This window comes from Bombyx mori, chromosome 8 (assembly GCF_030269925.1).
Source record: "Bombyx mori chromosome 8, ASM3026992v2".
Classification (NCBI taxonomy): domain Eukaryota; kingdom Metazoa; phylum Arthropoda; class Insecta; order Lepidoptera; family Bombycidae; genus Bombyx; species Bombyx mori.
This window is the reverse complement of record NC_085114.1, coordinates 4,261,141-4,276,228: the sequence shown is the minus strand read 5'-3', so window position 1 is coordinate 4,276,228 and position 15,088 is coordinate 4,261,141. Positions and strand designations below refer to the sequence as shown.

Sequence of the window (15,088 nt, the reverse complement as noted above, 5' to 3'; positions counted from 1 at the left end):
TCGGTACCATCATCCTATTTCAGTAGGTAGCGAAGTGGCCATCCGTATTTGTTTGAAAGTTACCTGCTCATTGAGATCCATCACAACTACTACAAGACTTAATTTATCGTTTTTATATTTATTTCACAATCACGAACGGCTTAGGCAAACATCAATTATCTATACTAATATTATAAAGCTGAAGAGTTTGTTGGTTTGAACGCGCTAATCACAGGAACTACAGGTCCGATTTGAAAAATTATATCAGTGTTAGATAGCCCATTTATTGAGGAAGGCTATGCTATATTACATCACGCTAAGACCTATACAAGTGAAGCACTAATAAAGAATGTTTCAAAATAGGGATTTAAATAGCTCCTTAACATTCTATAATTCAAAAATATTTTCACTTTCTACATAAATGAAGTCGCGGGCAAAAGTTAGTATATCATAATTTGTAAGTTGAATATCAAAGTAACCGTTTATAAAAACAAATAAAATGAAATGTCGATTTCGTTTTTATGAAAAAATAAAAGTAGCTCAAGATCGAATTTGGAAGGAAGAATTTGTTCGACTTGCGGTCTACTAATCTAATCTTCATGATAAAATAAAATCTGTTCACCGTCCGCGGCCATGAAAACTGCATAATGTACACGAAACATTTTTGTAACGAAGTTCCTTATGGGACGATGCGGAGGGGTACCCTAACCGGGAAAAAACGTCCGTAACGTAAGATTTTTATTATTTATGTATTTTTTTTTATTGCTTAGATGGCTGGACGAGCTCACAGCCCACCTGGTGTTAAGTGGTTACTGGAGCCCATAGACATCCACAACGTAAATGCGCCACCCACCTTGAGATATAAGTTCTAAGGTCTCAATTATAGTTACAACGGCTGCCCCACTCTTCAAACCGAAACGCATTACTGCTTCACGGCAGAAATAGGCAGGGTGGTGGTACCCACCCGCGCGGACTCACAAGAGGTCCTACCACCAGTAATGTATATACGTGATGACGGTTTTCTATGATAGAACATAATTAGGCTTAATTATTATTATTAATATAAATAGCTGTTTCTTTGTATATTATTATTATATATATTTTTATAAATCATTGTGAATAAAATAAAGTTGATAGCTTTGTAAAGTACTTTTTTTTATCAATAAAAAATCATAATAAAAATTGTATACCCGAATAATTATTTTCTCTATACCTCGAATAGAACATAAAATTAATATTTTTATAATAAGGAACTTCGTTCCTAACCGTTGTCCCACGACACCACACATCTTTTTTAAAGATAAAATAAGAAATTCAATAGCAAACGCCGGTTTATGCCGTCTTTGAAAGTGGTTTTAATTGAAACTAAAAATATACAGCTGGAAATGGTGTTAGATCTTCAATCGAATACTAAAGACCATTGATTTCCATTTAAAGTGATACGCGTTTTTGCGTCTCAGCCTAGACTAATCAGCCTTCACGTGAACTGTTTAATTTACTAACAAAACATCGCAATCCAATTTGTCCATGGATTTGATTAGACATTATTTTTTATTGAAATTTAAACCAATGCTTATTAATACGGTCAATGCAAAAGTAATATTCAATTTACAAGGTCTTTATTGAATTGAAATGTTAGTGTGTATAGATTTTTAAGCTATTGCATAGCTTTTATCGCGGGCCTTGAGTGCGGCGACCGAATAGTGAAATTCTATAACGAAAAAAACCTAACACCCCTCACTCCGCCTACTATGTAGCTCGCGTTCAACACATTCACACGTTGCGCTTGTGTAGTGTTTGTGAATAAGCGCGTGGCGTGACGTCACACTGCATGCGCATCATGAAAAGTCTGCCCATCTCTCTCTCGCGCGGTCTAACTTATGAGTGTGGAGGGGACAGTTAAGGTTTTGCTTTTATTAATGTTTAATATAGCGTGGTCTTGTTTTATTATTGTTTTAATATTAAATGATCATTGTCTAATTATAATTGCATAAGTTGATAAAAAATGCTATGCAATAATAGCTTTACCGCGGTAGTTCCCGAGTGCCACACGTTTTTTTTATTTCATTTCTAGATAGCGATCCATCCGGGTGATGGTAAGAACGCAGCCATGTCGACTGATAAGGGCTGTCTTTAATGTCTTTTAACGGGAGGATAGCTCATTTCAAAACTGGATTGTAAGGGGGAAAAGGATATTTGGAAACGCACTGTTGATTTGTGATTCTAGCCTCATCTGACAGTATGATGAACTCTACTCCGATGGCGAGCGATGCGAAAGTAAAAAGGAGATCCCATCACCGGCTTTTTACGTTTGAAATCAGCGCGTTCTTTCTCAGTGGATTTCCAGATATCTTTTTTTTGAAGCTATTTCTCTTGGTATATACAAAGTGTAATTGTATGGTACCATAACGGCTGCCCCACATGACAGCATCGCGACAGAATCGCGACGGCATATGATGCTTACCCGCGCGGCCTTACAATGTGCGCTACCACCAGAATCATCAAGACTATTGCACAGGTCACCCAGGACTCTTTTTAGCTCGTTCATCTCAAAAACCCAAATAGTGATACATTTTATTTTACTGTTCATTTAAATTCACTAAATAATGCTATTGGTATTATCGGATACCATTAAATCTTCAGATAAATTGCTACACGAATATATGAAAATAATATTTGTATGAATAAACTATAGCTATCTAACATTTTAATCGGGTCAGCTTTAGTTTATTTGATGGATAAATTTTGTCGAATGATTTAAAATTGAAAGAAATTGAACCAGTTTTTCGAACATTTTTAAATTTGTTACTGGTGGTAGGACGTCTTGTGAGTCCGCACGGGTAGGTGCCACCACCCTGCCTATTCTGCCGTGAAGCAGTATTGCGTTTCGGTTTGAAGGGTGAGGCAGCCGTTGTACTGTAAAAACTGAGACCTTAGAACTCATATCTAGGTAGGTGGCGGCATTTACGGTGTAGATGTATATGAGCTCTGGTAGCCTCTTAACAGCATCATCATCACCGTGGGCGGTATGACCGCTTGCCCACAAGGGTAATAAAAAAGATGTGTGGTGTCGTGCAACACCGGATAGGAACGAAGTTCCTTATTATAAAAATATTAATTTTAAGATCTATTCTAGGTATAAAGAAAATAAAACTGGAGGTTTCGCAACAACCCACGGTCATTCGGTAACGTGCGAACTTATTGTGGTACACTTCATTCACGGTTGTTTGCATAAGAGTTAATGTATTGCGCAAACGAACGCTCTGAGATCGTAGTCAATGAATGATAAAAATGTTATTTTTTGTACGTTATTACAAAGTTAAGTCGTACACTGTGTGCATTACTAATAAAAATCTTACGTTATGGACGTTTTTCCCGGTTAGGGTACTCCTCCGCGTCGTCCCATAAGGAACTTTGTTCCAAAACCTTAAAACATATTAATCTTATATTCCATATCATAGGGCTATTTTTACTGTTCTCTAAAGTGAAAGCTGTTGTAGTGCCGGGGTCATTTTCTATGCAAATTTCGTTCGTGAACTGATTCTGAGGAACCCGTTAATTTGGAGGATACGACGTACTTTTTCTACCTTTGCTAACTGTACAGAATGAACATATGTCGACTGAGAGTATCTTAATGGTGTAAGAACTTACTCAACATCCGGGTGAAGCAATCCCGGCTTGAAATACGAGATATCTTTCATCCTGAACCTCATCTCGTGATGGTTATAAATAACCATAAAATGACTGCTTAACGTCAGGAGGGCAATGGGCTCGTCCACACATGATGTTCCAAAAAAAAAGGTAGGCAGCAGCTTGGTTCGGTAGACAGCGGCTTGGCTTAAGGCAGGCAGCGGCTTGGCTCTGCCCCTGGCATTGCTGAAGTCCATGGGCGACGGTAACCACTCACCATCAGGTGGGCCGTATGCTCGTCTGCCTACAAGGGCAATAATAAAAATAAAAAATAGGGGGCCATTGACAAGCAACTTACTGGACAAATTACCATAATTAATTGCGTGTAACTATTCACTATAAAATATCTACAATAGCAAATGTTAAATGGTTATTTCAGCCTAGAGACATCAACGCCGCTTGCTTTTTAATCAATAGGTAAAACAAACCGACCGCGTGCAATCGAGACTCAAACATTACAAATTTAAATCGGTTCTATGTTTAGACATTACGCGGTGTTCTTTTGTATTCAACTGGTCGATCTTTGCACACTTAAGTATGATTGAAAGGGAGGTAGGCGTCTTAGAAAATCGTTTACGTATTGTCGACCGATCGCCAGGGCACGCGGTGAATGGTTATCCAGTACCTAAAACGCGACAATACCACAAAGAGTCAAGTGAACGTAGAAATAAATACAAATATTGTTCTAGGAAAAAAATGGTCCGAGCATATTGAGCACTGGTATTCTGTGATATGTAAACCTAAAGGGCGTATTTTGTGGACGAAAACAGAGAGAGAGAGAGAGAGAGAGAGAGAGAGTATTCTTTATTGTACAACAAAAAAAAAAACAATGCGAAACATTAAATACAAAAAAAGTACAATTGAAATAAGTAGGATTATCTTGCCTATTTCTGCCGTGCCGTAATTTTTTTCGTATCTGAACTAACCGGTTACGTTCTCAACGACTTCACGCTTAGATTATTCTCCCTTTAGTACCAAAAATATGTATATATCAGTTAATATATCAACAGTTCGATGTTTATATGTCGGTTCACATATCAACAGTTCGATATTTTTAATTGATCTTTCTTCAATTAAGTTTACTCCATTCAAATAGCCGGAGAAGTTTTTTGGTTCTGATATCATTTTTCAAATCTTAAACTTTAAACGGCTCTGATAAGAGGCAAAAACAAGTCGATATAATATGTACTTCGATCGCACATCGTGCCTCAACACCGAACTGTTTATTATATTCGACGTAAACTATATGACTTGTCTTACTATATAGCTTTGAGAAATAGTGAAAACAGTACAGACTTCTCGGGTTACCTGCAAACGTTCGAACACTTCCTGTGATGACGTAACGCGGTCCGCGACGTTGACTCCTTTGAACTTATTGCAGCATAAAGGGCTTAGAACAGTTGAAACTGGATCGGCGTTGCGTAAGAACCGAAGTCATTATATCAATAGACGCGCTTCAGCTTTAGAATATACGTGATATGAAATTTAGAACTGAACATTTAAAATTGACTGACTCGTTGATGCAATAGTTAGCGCCCTTGACTGCTGCGCTAAGGGTCGTAGGTTCGATTTCCACATCGGGCAAACATTTGTGATGAACAGGTTTTTTGCTCTTTGTCTGAGTGCCTATTATCTCTATATGTATATACATATGTATATGTTTAAACGTATATAAGTGTGTATGTCAGGATCTGGTATCCATAACATAGGGAATAATAGTAAATTGGGACTGGATGACGACCGTGTGTGATTTGTTCCCAGTCATTATTGTTATTATTAAATAGGCTTTAGTGTATTATATATAGCATTTTTTTTCTAATCTTCTACTAAGATTTTCATAAGATATACATTCTTTATCTAAAACATTACATATATATAGATATATATTTAAATGAAGATAAGTATGTATGTCAGTCTCGAATACTCATAAGACAGGGAATCCTAATCTGAGGCCGGGTAATCGTGCGTTATTTGTTTCCAAAAAATTTTATGGTAACCTAATATTTATTATTGATATTTATAGGTGTTTTAGTACAAGATTTCTTGCCTATTTCTGCGGCGAAACAACCACGCATTCTATTCTAAAGGGCAGGACATCAGTTATACATTACTTTTTCTTCTACCTATGCCGATAGCCTTGAGAGGCTATTCCAGCTTCGCCTTAACGTGTAGGTGAGCTCACGGGGCTCAAACTGAAGCGTTGCTAACACTGGCCCTAGCAAGAGCAGTGCTTCGCAGAATCTACCACCGGATCGGAAACGCGACCCACTGAGAAGATCCGGCGAGAAACTCAGTGGTCTGTGTCTGTGGGTTAATTTACTCGTCGAGCTCTTCGTCACAAGCGACGGGACATACACAATACAATCGGGATTTCATGTTCTCAAGTCACTTTGCGATTTGTTTCTACTCGTAGTAACTACTTGACATCAGCACGGCATTATTATTAAGCGTAGTTTTGGTCAATCTTTTGAACTATTTTCAGTTCATCAGTCGGTGTATATGGATAGGTCACGAATACTTCATTATCATAAGTAAGCGAATTTTACTTATGATAATGTGACATATTTTTTTTTTACCTTTTAAAAAATTTATAGGTTCCAAACAACATCTTTCAGACATGATTTTAAAGTCTGGAGTTGATGAAATTTCTGTTACGAACAACAAAGCCGACATTTGTTTTTTTTTCATAAAAGTTACTTAAGTTATTTTAAAATAGAAATGCATTTTACGAAACATTAAGAAACGAATATAATAAAAAGATATCGATTTTAATTATGTGTGTCAGATATGTAAATACATAATACAAACTTGCGTTTGATATGCATAAAAATTACACAATGTTATAAGTTTTCCTGCTGTGTTGTACGTGCTACTAAATTATTATACATGTTATATCTATGTAAGGTATGTAGTGTAAATGCTAACAGTGCTCTCAGAGAATTGTAATTCTGAAACTTTCAATACTTAGTGAGCACAACACGTTCTTGTAGCCTAAGGAAATAAACCCCCATTTCTGCCGCGAACTATTGGTACGTTACAGTTTGAAGGGTGGGGCGGCCGTTGTTCTATAGTACTCAGACTCATGTTCCAATGTGAATATCCGGCAGTAGTAGTAATATGTAATAGTATGTAATATAAGACATACAATTAACGATCGTATTTTTAAATTCTTGTTTGGCTGTCTGTTTGTTTGTGCACGATCACCTGTGTAAAGATCGAACGGATCTTCTAGTAGTATTTTCACAGGTAGACAGAGACTAATTTGGAGTAAGCTATAAGCTTTGTTTCATTAAAATCGGACGCTCCTTAATATTTTAGAAATTCAATTTATATTGCTAAGTGTCAGGCATTACATAGCAGACGATATATTACGAATAATAATATACGAAAAATGGCTTAGAAATAGTTTGAGCCGTGACAAACATCTTATTCTACCTTTAATTTCCCTGATGAGTCTCCGCCCACGCGAAGCGTAGTCTAAACTAAATGAAGTCTCTACATAAAGTGTGATGTTTTAACTCTAAATTTAAGTCCATGGACATCACATAGTGAACCCAGATCCGACATGACGTACGGGTTGTGTTGTTATTTATGTGATTTGTAGTTGTTCTTTGGAGTGATCTTTCTGAATGTTTTTTGCACAATTGATCGGCGCGCGACCTAATCCTTTCATACGATATTACAGACCGGCATTTATGAAAGGATTAGATATAAATTTTACTACTTTCCTTTTCAAAATAAGTTGTTGAACGTTCACTTGTTTATTTACGGAATTCACCAAATTGACTCTCAAAGTGAATATAATGTAACATTAAATTTTCTAAGCCAACACGTGCTTCGTAAACGCGATAATATTGTGCATGTCATGGATCTGCTTAATATGAATGCTAACTATGATTTGACTATTAAAATACATACATGGTTAGTGGACATCACCAATCTTACATAGAGAGAGATACAGCCCATTGTTTTAAACGACATAGACGAATACTTGTTCTAAGCATCTACGGTACAAACCCGCAGTATCTTGTTATTCGTATTTATTATTGTGAGGCGTATACAAAACATTGACAAGAAGGAGTAGAAGTAGGAAAACACATGAGATCGAAATTATAATTTCTTTCTTTTTCCTAGTTAGACTTATGAATACAGAGGAGATGTTTGTTTTATTTTTATTTTTTTTATTGCTTAGATGGGTGGACGAGCTCACAGCCCACCTGGTGTTAAACGGTTACTGGAGCCTATAGACATCTACGACGTAAATGCGCCACCCACCTTGAGATATAAGTTCTAAGGTCTTAGTATAGTTACAACGGTTGCCCCACCCTTCAAAAAAACGCATTACTGCTTCACGGCGGAAATAGGCGGGGTGGTGGTACCCACCCGCGCGGACTCACAAGAGGTCCTACCACCAGTAATGAATGAGATCGAAATTATAATTTCTTTTTTTTTCCTAATTAGACTTGTGAATACAGAGGAGAGGTTTGTTAATATATTACCGAAGCTTATGTTCGTTGCCATGTTAATTTCGTCATCTGCCTTCACAAGAAGAATATATCTCAATTGAATAGTTTAACGCATATACCGGCCTTCAAACTGAAACGAAAGACTTCGCGGCAGAAATATACGTGGTAGTATCGACTCGTGCTGACTCATAATATATCCCATCACTAACATTAGTGTTGAAGTGGCGAAGACTGGTCGAAATAACTGGTCGATTGGTGGATTGGACTGGTGGACTGAATGCGAAAGACAAGAGACTAAAAATAATGGTCCCTTCTTTATTTCGCCTGAAAATCGTGTTTTTGGATCACTCGTAATTAACACCACAGTTGAAACAATAGGAGTTTTATTATTGCAGCGGCTTACACAGTTCTAAGGCTTCTAAGTTATACACAGTATTTTTTTCGTCTTATGTATTTTCGGCGGTAAAGACAGACAGACTATCTTCTTTTTTCTAACCTCTCGTGCGTTCCGGCTCACGCATCATAAAAAGGTGCATTCTTAAACGCCACAGGTTCAACACAGGTTGAAGAAGAAGAGGTGGAGACTGACAGGAATTCAGCAATGGATTTAGACAGCTTTAGCTAATGTCAACGGTGATATTTCAGTATAAGTCGCTCGTTCATAAGCTAGCGAAATAAATAATAATTTTAGCATCCGAACAGATCATTTCACTTGTACTTCACTTTTACTGGTGGTAGGACCTCTCGCGAGTCCGCACGGGTAGGTACCACCGCCCCACCTATTTCTGCCATGAACCAGTATTGCGTTTCAGTTTGAAGGGTGGGGCAGCCGTTGTAACTATACTGAGACCTTAGAACTTATATCTCAATGTGGGTGGCGCTTTTATGTTGTAGATGTCTATGGGCTCCAGTAATCACTTAATACCAGGTGGGCTGTGAGCTAATCCAATCAAAGCAATAAAAAAAAATTGTGACCCAATGGCTCTTAAAGCATACGGTTTTATCAACATAACGCGGTTTAGAAATTTAATATTATTATTATTTTGTTAGATCTTTTGTAACTTTTCCTGTTTGCCCAAATAATATTCTAAGCAGAAAGCGGATAGTGAGCGTTTTAAATTTTAACTTACGTAATAGCTACATCGTTATGATTCTCAACAAATATTTAATTGAAAACAAAAAACAAGTCTCAATCATTTAGATAAGTTATTAAAAAAATAAATAAATGAAACAATTGTTTTAAGAGTTAACTGTCGTTACAGCAAAATGGGCGTAAATTGAGAAATGTTTTTATTTTATTTCATTAAAGATAGTAAACACAGTCTAATAATTGTTACATTACAGATAGGTACTATTCTTAACCATGCTGATGTACGAGCAATTACGCTGACAGCCGAGCGAAACCGAAACGTCAGCTTATGTTTTATCAATCAAAATTACTTTTGAACACAAGCTAACTTTTTACATTAAATATTTTTAAATATATTGCACCCCACGCTTTTTTACAATAAAATCATTTATTCTTACACTATTTTTAATTCAAATTTATTAATTCTATATTTTTTAGTTGGATTTTCTATAAAAGCGTATTTTGTTAGTCTTTTTAAACTATTACTTATTTTTTAGTAATATTAACACGACGGTTTCCGGTCCCGTATCTACAGAATTATTCGTCGAACCCATCTGTCATAAAATAGAATACTCTGAAAAAAACTGTTACTTAATTTAGTATTGTGAGCCGAGTCGCGATTTAAAACTGGTTTAAGATAATATGTGCGGCTTGTTACGTGCAGCCCCCGACCGGTGACCCAATTAGGCTTTGCTTTAGCTTCGTAATCATCCTCGATTAATTAAAATAATTATCGAATGTCTCGATTTATTTTAAAGTTCGTCACTGCTAACGCTTTTATTAGTGTGAAAAATGCTTTAAGGCTTAGGAATTTAATAGATGTTTTAGACTATTTGAATTTGACGGCTTTTGTTTTTTTTATGAAAGGGCGTAACATATGTATGTGTATGTCTTACGAAAATATGGGTTTTTTTTCATGGAGGATAGAATTATACTATTAACGCTTTTACTAGTGAGAAAATGCTTTAAAGCTTTCTAATTTAATTGATGTTTCAGACCATTTAATTTTGAATTTGACGACTTATTGTTTTTTTTTTTTTGGATGGGCCTAACATATGTATGTGTTACGAAAATATAGGTTTTTTTCATGGAGGATAGAATTATACTGCTACCGCTTTTACCAGTGAGAAAATGTTTTAAAGCTTACGAATTTAATTGATATTTTAGATTACTGCTTAATTGATGTTTTAGATTACTGCTTCACGGCAGAAATAGGCAGGGTGGTGGTACATAACCGTGCGGACTCACAAGAGGTCCTACCAACAGTAAATAAATTCCAGTTCAAAATTTTCCAGTGAGTTTTCCAGCAATTATTTTCTGTTTATAGACGGACAATTTTTCAACTTGTCCCCTATACAGGATGGTGGGCTCTTTACCTCTACCATTCATAGTTTTGTTATAACTTGAATACATATGATAACCTCAACACATGTAGGCAGCGGCTTGGCTCTGCCCCTGGCATTGCTGACGTCCATGAGCGACGGTAACCACTCACCATCAGGTGGGCCGTATGCTCGTCTGCCTATACGGCAATTAAAAAAAAGCACACACACCTCACACCTTGAGATGCTAGATCAATGCCATGACCGAATCAGCCGCAGTGTTACTCAACCCAGAAAGCTGTATTATTTCGCGGCAGAAATAGGCAATAAAATGAAAAACACATCTGCGAGTTCACAATTTAACAAAAGTATCAAATAAATATGTAAATTCCATTAAAACTCCATAGTTAATTAAAAATTTACATTAAAGCCTTGAACTCGTTCGCTTTAATCGTTTTAAATTATTTAATAAATACATGTGGATATGATTTTATTGCGCTTATTCAAAATAATTATACATACTACAAGATATTATACATACATAATATTACAAGTCCAGTTTACCCTTTGACGTTTCTGGAATAAATAAAGTACAATAGCCTATTAGGATTCCTTGTTCCTTTCAATATTTGCATTCCGTTTCATATCTAGTTGAGGAATAAGAAAATTTATAAAAATTAAAAATGCAATTATTTATTTATCAGTCGCCTCTGCACATTCTACTTCGATCAACGGAAACCTTCAAAAATGGTGTTAAATAACAATAATGCGTTATCTTTACAAATTACTAACCGTACTCGCCCGCTTTGCTGGGCATTTAATATTAACATTATTATTTACTGTCATTATTTTTAGGGAGTCCAACACTCATATAAATATTAGCCTATCCATTAAGTATATGTATTTTCTACATGGATACCAAGTTTCAAGTCAATCGGATGCATGGTTCAGTAGTTATAACGGAACATCCGTAAAAACCACTGTCGACTTACATATTAGTATAGATTAAACACCCATTTTTATTGATGACATAAAAAATCTCTAATACATACATTACTTCATTCATCATTTATTTATTTAATAAATCCGGTCAGAGGTTACACTTCAAACATTACGAGGATCCACGTAATAGATTTTTATTGGTGCTCAATTAAGACATGTGACGAAATCAAAAGCTATTGGACTTTCTGAATTTCTACGAAGAACTAAATAGTTAGGCATGCGTAGTATAATAACACTAAGTTTAATTAGCGGAAATTAATTAGTTTGACGCCTTTGACGATATGAAAATGTTTACCCTATTCTTCTGATTACGTCTCGGTGTATAGTTTTTCGCCCCGGAATATCCGGTGTCAATGGACAGAGAAAACCACTTTTCGCAAGACGAGCCACATTCTATAATATAATAGTAAAAATAAAATATAATTAGGTACATAAATGCTTTCTTATTATTATATTATTTTTTTGTAATAACCTTGACGTTGTGTAAGAACTTATTACAAAAACATCAAATACTATTTACAATTTAGTATTTTCTACGCTTTTTTTAATATCATGTTATTATTCCCGACGTTCGAAGTATTTTATAGACGTAGCCGCGAAAACTGTAAAAAATTTTAAACGACGGATATAATTTAATGATAACAAATAATGACGCAAAATTAAACCGTAAAATTAGTTTTAATTATGACTATTGATATACAAATGTCATACGATCTTATTTTACGTTATAAACATAATTTACAGAAATTAAATTCTGTGTGTGAATAGGCCGAGACAAATAAGTTTAATATATTTTTCTCCTCCCTTTTTTTTTGTAGCTATTTACAAATTTTGGTGTTCTTAATAACACGTTAATTATTATGTTAACTAATTAACATCGACAAAAAATCGACTCTTTACAAAAATCAATGAAAAGACAAATAAGAAAATGTAATACAGAAACATGAATCTAAATCTTAAAGAGTAATATTAATTATGATCGAAATTCGACAGCGGCTATTAAAAATATTCCTATGTTGTAGTTTTGTAAGCCACTTGCGGTATACGGCGCTGATTTGATTGCTGTAATAGAAATTGTATTTTAGGTAGATTTTATACACATACATAATAATGTGTTTGCTTTTGGCTTTCTTAATAAATAAAAACAAATTCTGTGTAACGGTACAGAACAACAATTTTGTATTCAAGTTTAACAATATTTGCGATGTGTATGTGCATTACTATAATTCTCATATATTTGTTATTTTAGCTGTTCTACACACACTCATCACTTTTAATTATTATTCTCATAATACTCTCGCAGGTCTGCTGGAAGAGATTTCTTAAAGAAATAAGCAGTGCCTTTGTACATAATTTTCCTATTACTCTGTACTATGTCTTCTTTTTTGTGTGTACATAAATAAATAAATAAATAAATAATTGACATATTAATATTATTAGGCGAGTGTGAAAGTGATCGGCGACCGTCCGAGAACCACATTGTTTTCACCGGAGAAGAATCGGACGAGTGTCATTAAAATCATAATTCTCGCATGGCCCGAAGGCCGAATCTTAGGAAGAGCCAGGGAGAGAGGCGACCACGATCCACTAGTATATAAACGACCGACCGCCGGTACAGAGCATCACACAACCACGACACCTCCGTGAGACAACATGAAAGCATTCTTGGTAGGTAATCGTGTGCAGTGAAAGTGAATTGTGACCTGTGCGACCCGCGCTCCTGTGACCGCGCTCGTGTGCTTCCTTGTGAAATGTACAAAGTGCTAATGGCGCTCGGCCGTATTCGTCGTCCACAACGATGAATACAGTCGAACGCCGCTTTTAACGGTGTTCTTTAAGGATTTGTTTCTGCCGTAGGTATTAGCTGCCGTTGCGGCACTCGGCTCGGCCAGACCCGAGGCGGGATACACTTACAATGCGCCGGGAGGCGCTAGCCTAGGAGGACACGGCGGTGGCATCGGCGGCGGCATCGGTGGCATCGGAGGCGGCATTGGTGGCGGACACGGAGGATTCTCCTCTGGCGGTCTGAGCTCCAGCAGCTTCGGCGGTGGTCTCGGTGGCGGCCTCGGCGGTGGTCTCGGCGGTGGATTCTCCTCCGGTGGATTCTCCTCATCTGGTGGTAGCTTCTCATCCGGTGGTGCTATCGGTGGTGGATTCTCTGGTGGTGCTATCGGCGGTGGATTCGGCGGCGGCTTCGGAGGCGCTCCCATCGTCCAGAAGCACATCTACGTCCACGTTCCCCCCCCAGAACCTGAAGAACAGCGCCCACAAGTAATCAGCGGTGGTGCCATCCCCCAGAAGCACTACAAAATCATCTTCATTAAGGCCCCAGCTCCTCCCGCACCGGTCGCACCCATCATCCCCGCTCAAGCCCAAAACGAAGAGAAGACCCTTGTCTACGTGTTGGTCAAGAAACCCGACGAACAGCCCGACATCACCATCCCCACTGCTGCTCCCACCCAGCCCTCCAAACCCGAAGTTTACTTCATCAAGTACAAGACCCAGAAGGAAGGTGGCTCTATCGGAGGTGGTGCTATTGGCGGTGGTATCGGCGGCGGCCTCGGTGGTATCGGTGGTGGAATCGGCGGTGGCTCTATCGGCGGCGGTAGCCTCGGCGGTGGCATCTCTGGCGGAAGCATCGGCGGTGGTATCTCTGGTGGCAGCCTCGGCGGTGGTATCTCTGGCGGCAGCATCGGAGGTGGACACGGTGGCAGCATCGGCGGTGGTATCTCCGGTGGCCATGGAGGTTCGGGAGTCAGCACCTCCTACGGACCCCCCGGTCACTCCGGCCCTTACTAAACGACGCGCTGAGCCCACTCCAAGCGCCACCTTGTGATACCAGCTTAGTCGGCGACAATACTAGTATAAGTAGAGAAAAAATTACGGTGCCTAAATGTATTTATGTAAATAGTAATTTTAATGTACTATAATTATAGTTGTATCATAAATTTTTATTTTTGCATAAAAAATGATAAACCTAAAACAAATCTATTATTATTACAAACCACCCTTACAACAAAACAACACAAGAGCGTAACAAGGGCTTTGATAAAACATCGAAGCACAAAACAAAAACCGAAATATTTTTAACGAATCCCTTTCATTAATTCAAGGCAGCAGGTGTACAGGTAGAAAGTCGTGTTTTCTCTCATGTGGACGATATTACGCAACAGAGGGACAGCGTGACCCCGGATTGCATAATGCAGCTTGCAACACCAGATATAGAAAATAAGAGAGCCTCACTAAATATTCGTTGCATAATAACAAGCATTGAAGCTCTTCACATTAATGTTGCGTAAACATTCGCGTTTTCCCTTTTAGCATTAATATCTTAAAATTTTATTTCGTAAAGTGGTTTCCTTTCGCATAACATCGTATCGTTGTTATCGGTCGAGAATAATATTTACAAGCCTCATTTGTCTATCTAGTTTCAATCAGAATTGTGTATACCGTATCGAGGGGTGATTAGGATATTTGGTTGAAGCGACAGTTTAAAATTG

The 15,088-nt window shown here is 37.4% G+C and overlaps 2 protein-coding genes across 8 annotated transcripts in view; both read left to right on the top strand.

Moving 5' to 3' along the window:
• The window catches only part of LOC101737432 (fibroblast growth factor receptor 3), a 245,863-nt gene that overhangs the window by 174,921 nt on the left and 55,854 nt on the right, over positions 1-15,088 (top strand). The window lies entirely within an intron of this gene.
• On the top strand, positions 12,864-14,575 carry CPT3 (cuticular protein tweedle motif 3). Of its 2 annotated transcripts, NM_001043486.1 has the most exon segments (4): positions 13,222-13,256; positions 13,446-13,463; positions 13,466-13,519; positions 13,521-14,571. In NM_001043486.1, coding segments are annotated over 4 exon segments (954 nt in total). In that variant the 5' UTR covers positions 13,222-13,241; the 3' UTR covers positions 14,388-14,571.